Source organism: Aegilops tauschii, chromosome 2 (genome assembly GCF_002575655.3).
Source record: "Aegilops tauschii subsp. strangulata cultivar AL8/78 chromosome 2, Aet v6.0, whole genome shotgun sequence".
NCBI classification, from domain to species: Eukaryota; Viridiplantae; Streptophyta; class Magnoliopsida; order Poales; family Poaceae; genus Aegilops; species Aegilops tauschii.
The window spans coordinates 502,769,099-502,771,350 of NC_053036.3; the positions used below are offsets into that span (position 1 = coordinate 502,769,099).

Sequence of the window (2,252 nt, forward strand, 5' to 3'; positions counted from 1 at the left end):
TCCCGGCCCTGCCCCTGGTCGCCTTCCAGGAATCTTCTAGGGTAGCCAGCCAGCCCCCTCTCCTGTGGGAACCGGGAACGCCACCGCAACACCAGCTTTCTCTCTCACACACACACAGCTAGAGCTTTTACTAACCGCTGCCCAAAACAAGCAGAAAAGATAAAAACAAGCGGTTAATTACCACGCCCCTTCACCTACCCAGGGTACCCCATCCGCCGTCTCATCTCATCCCATCCTCCCCACCCCACGCCGATCGAAGCGAAACGCAGCGAGATCCAGCCAGCCAGCCAGCCGCGCGAGGGTCGGGTCAATGCTGGCTCCCATGAATTCCTTCCCGCCTCGTCATCTCCCCTCCTGTCGTCCCGGCTGGTCAAAATCCTTCGCGTACACACCCACGCGTATTACCATGTATACATAGCCTCGCCCCCGGCCCGTACGCGACTGCGATAGATCCCCCAACCCTCCCCGCCCGCCCTCCGCCCCGCCGCCTCTCCCCATCTACGCCAGCAGCCCAGCGGAAACGCACACTGGAAAGCCGAGGGATCCACGAGCCGGGCCACGCTGCGAGGAGCCATGGAGTTCACCGCTGCGTCCAGCAGCAGCAGGCTGTCGAAAGAGGGGGACGAGGAGGAGGGGGAGGAGATGGAGGAGGAGGAGGCGGAGGAGGCCTCCCCGCGTGAGATCCCCTTCATGACGGCCATGACGGCGGCCGCCTCGTCCTCCTCTCCGACACCCACGGCCTCTCCTTCAGCGGCCGCGGCCTCTGCGTCGGCGTCGGGCTCGGGCTCTCCCTTCCGCTCGAGCGACGGCGCTGGGGCGTCTGGGAGCGGGGCTGGCGGCGGCGCGAGAGGGGGCGACGTGGAGGTGATCGACAAGGAGCACATGTTCGACAAGGTGGTCACGCCGAGCGACGTGGGGAAGCTCAACCGGCTGGTGATCCCCAAGCAGCACGCCGAGAAGTACTTCCCACTGGACGCGGCGGCCAACGAGAAGGGCCTGCTGCTCAGCTTCGAGGACCGCGGGGGCAAGCTCTGGCGCTTCCGCTACTCCTACTGGAACAGCAGCCAGAGCTACGTCATGACCAAGGGCTGGAGCCGCTTCGTCAAGGAGAAGCGCCTCGACGCCGGGGACACCGTCTCCTTCTGCCGCGGCGCCGCCGAGGCCACGCGCGACCGCCTCTTCATCGACTGGAAGCGCCGCGCCGAACTCCGCGACCCGCACCGCCTCGCGCGCCTGCCCATGCCCATGCCCACCTCCTCGCCCTACGGCCCGTGGGGCGCCGGACCGGGCGGTTTCTTCATGCCGCCCGCGCCTCCAGCCACCCTCTACGAGCACCACCGCCTCCGCCAGAGCTTCGACTTCCGCAGCATCAGTCCCGCCGCGCCGCCGAGGCCGCAGGTGCTCTACTTCGGCTCCGCAGGAATTTTCCCGCACGCGACCATGCCGCCTCCGCAGCCGCAACCTCCGCTGCACATTGCGGTGCAACCGAGCCCGGCGGTCACGGTCGGCATGCCCATGGTCCTCGATTCGACGCCACTCGTCAACAGCCCGACGGCGGCCGCGAAGCGCGTGCGGTTGTTCGGAGTCAACCTCGACAACCCGCACACCCACGGCGGCGAGTCAAGCAACGACGCCAACGCATTGTCGCTGCGGATGCCCGGATGGCAAAGGCCGACACCGTTTAGGTCGCTGGAATTGCCCCAGCACGGTGCAGCCGGAGCGGAGTCGTCCGCTGCCTCGTCGCCGTCGTCATCATCATCCTCCAAGAGAGAAGCTCATTCCTCCTTGGATCTCGATCTGTGAACGATATTTGGTGAGCTCGATCGGGAGCGTGCCCAAGGAAAGTTCAACAATTCCTTCTTCAGTTTGTCACCTTCCTTTTCTTCCTCTCCACCTTTTGCGGTTCCGTTATAACATTGATAGAAGCCAGCATTTAACATTTTGTTTTCGTTTTCGTTTTGGCCAATCAAATTCTTGGGTGTTGGTTTGAGAATTATTAATATATAGAGAGAAACTAGCGAATCAATCAATTCTTCATGAGTTCGTTTGGTTTCTAATAAGATTCCTTCATTTTCGGTCTTCGCAGCTATCCCAGAATCAGCTTGTGATTTCTAAGTCAAATTATTTTCCTTTACTAATTGGTTGGTCTGCAGTTTGGTTGACCAATTCCATTTGCCCCCACATATGATAACACACCTCTAAATTTGCAAACCCCCAGCAGCATTAATACGGCCAAGATCTGAATCGTATGA

At 61.1% G+C, this 2,252-nt stretch overlaps 1 protein-coding gene across 1 annotated transcript; it reads left to right on the forward strand.

Moving 5' to 3' along the window:
• The first annotated feature begins 205 nt into the window (after positions 1-205).
• On the forward strand, positions 206-2,026 carry LOC109760163 (B3 domain-containing protein Os02g0683500). The gene has a single exon (XM_020318993.4). The coding sequence runs from the start codon at positions 574-576 to the stop codon at positions 1,801-1,803; it is 1,230 nt and encodes a 409-aa protein (XP_020174582.1). The 5' UTR covers positions 206-573; the 3' UTR covers positions 1,804-2,026.
• Positions 2,027-2,252: the final 226 nt, after the last annotated feature.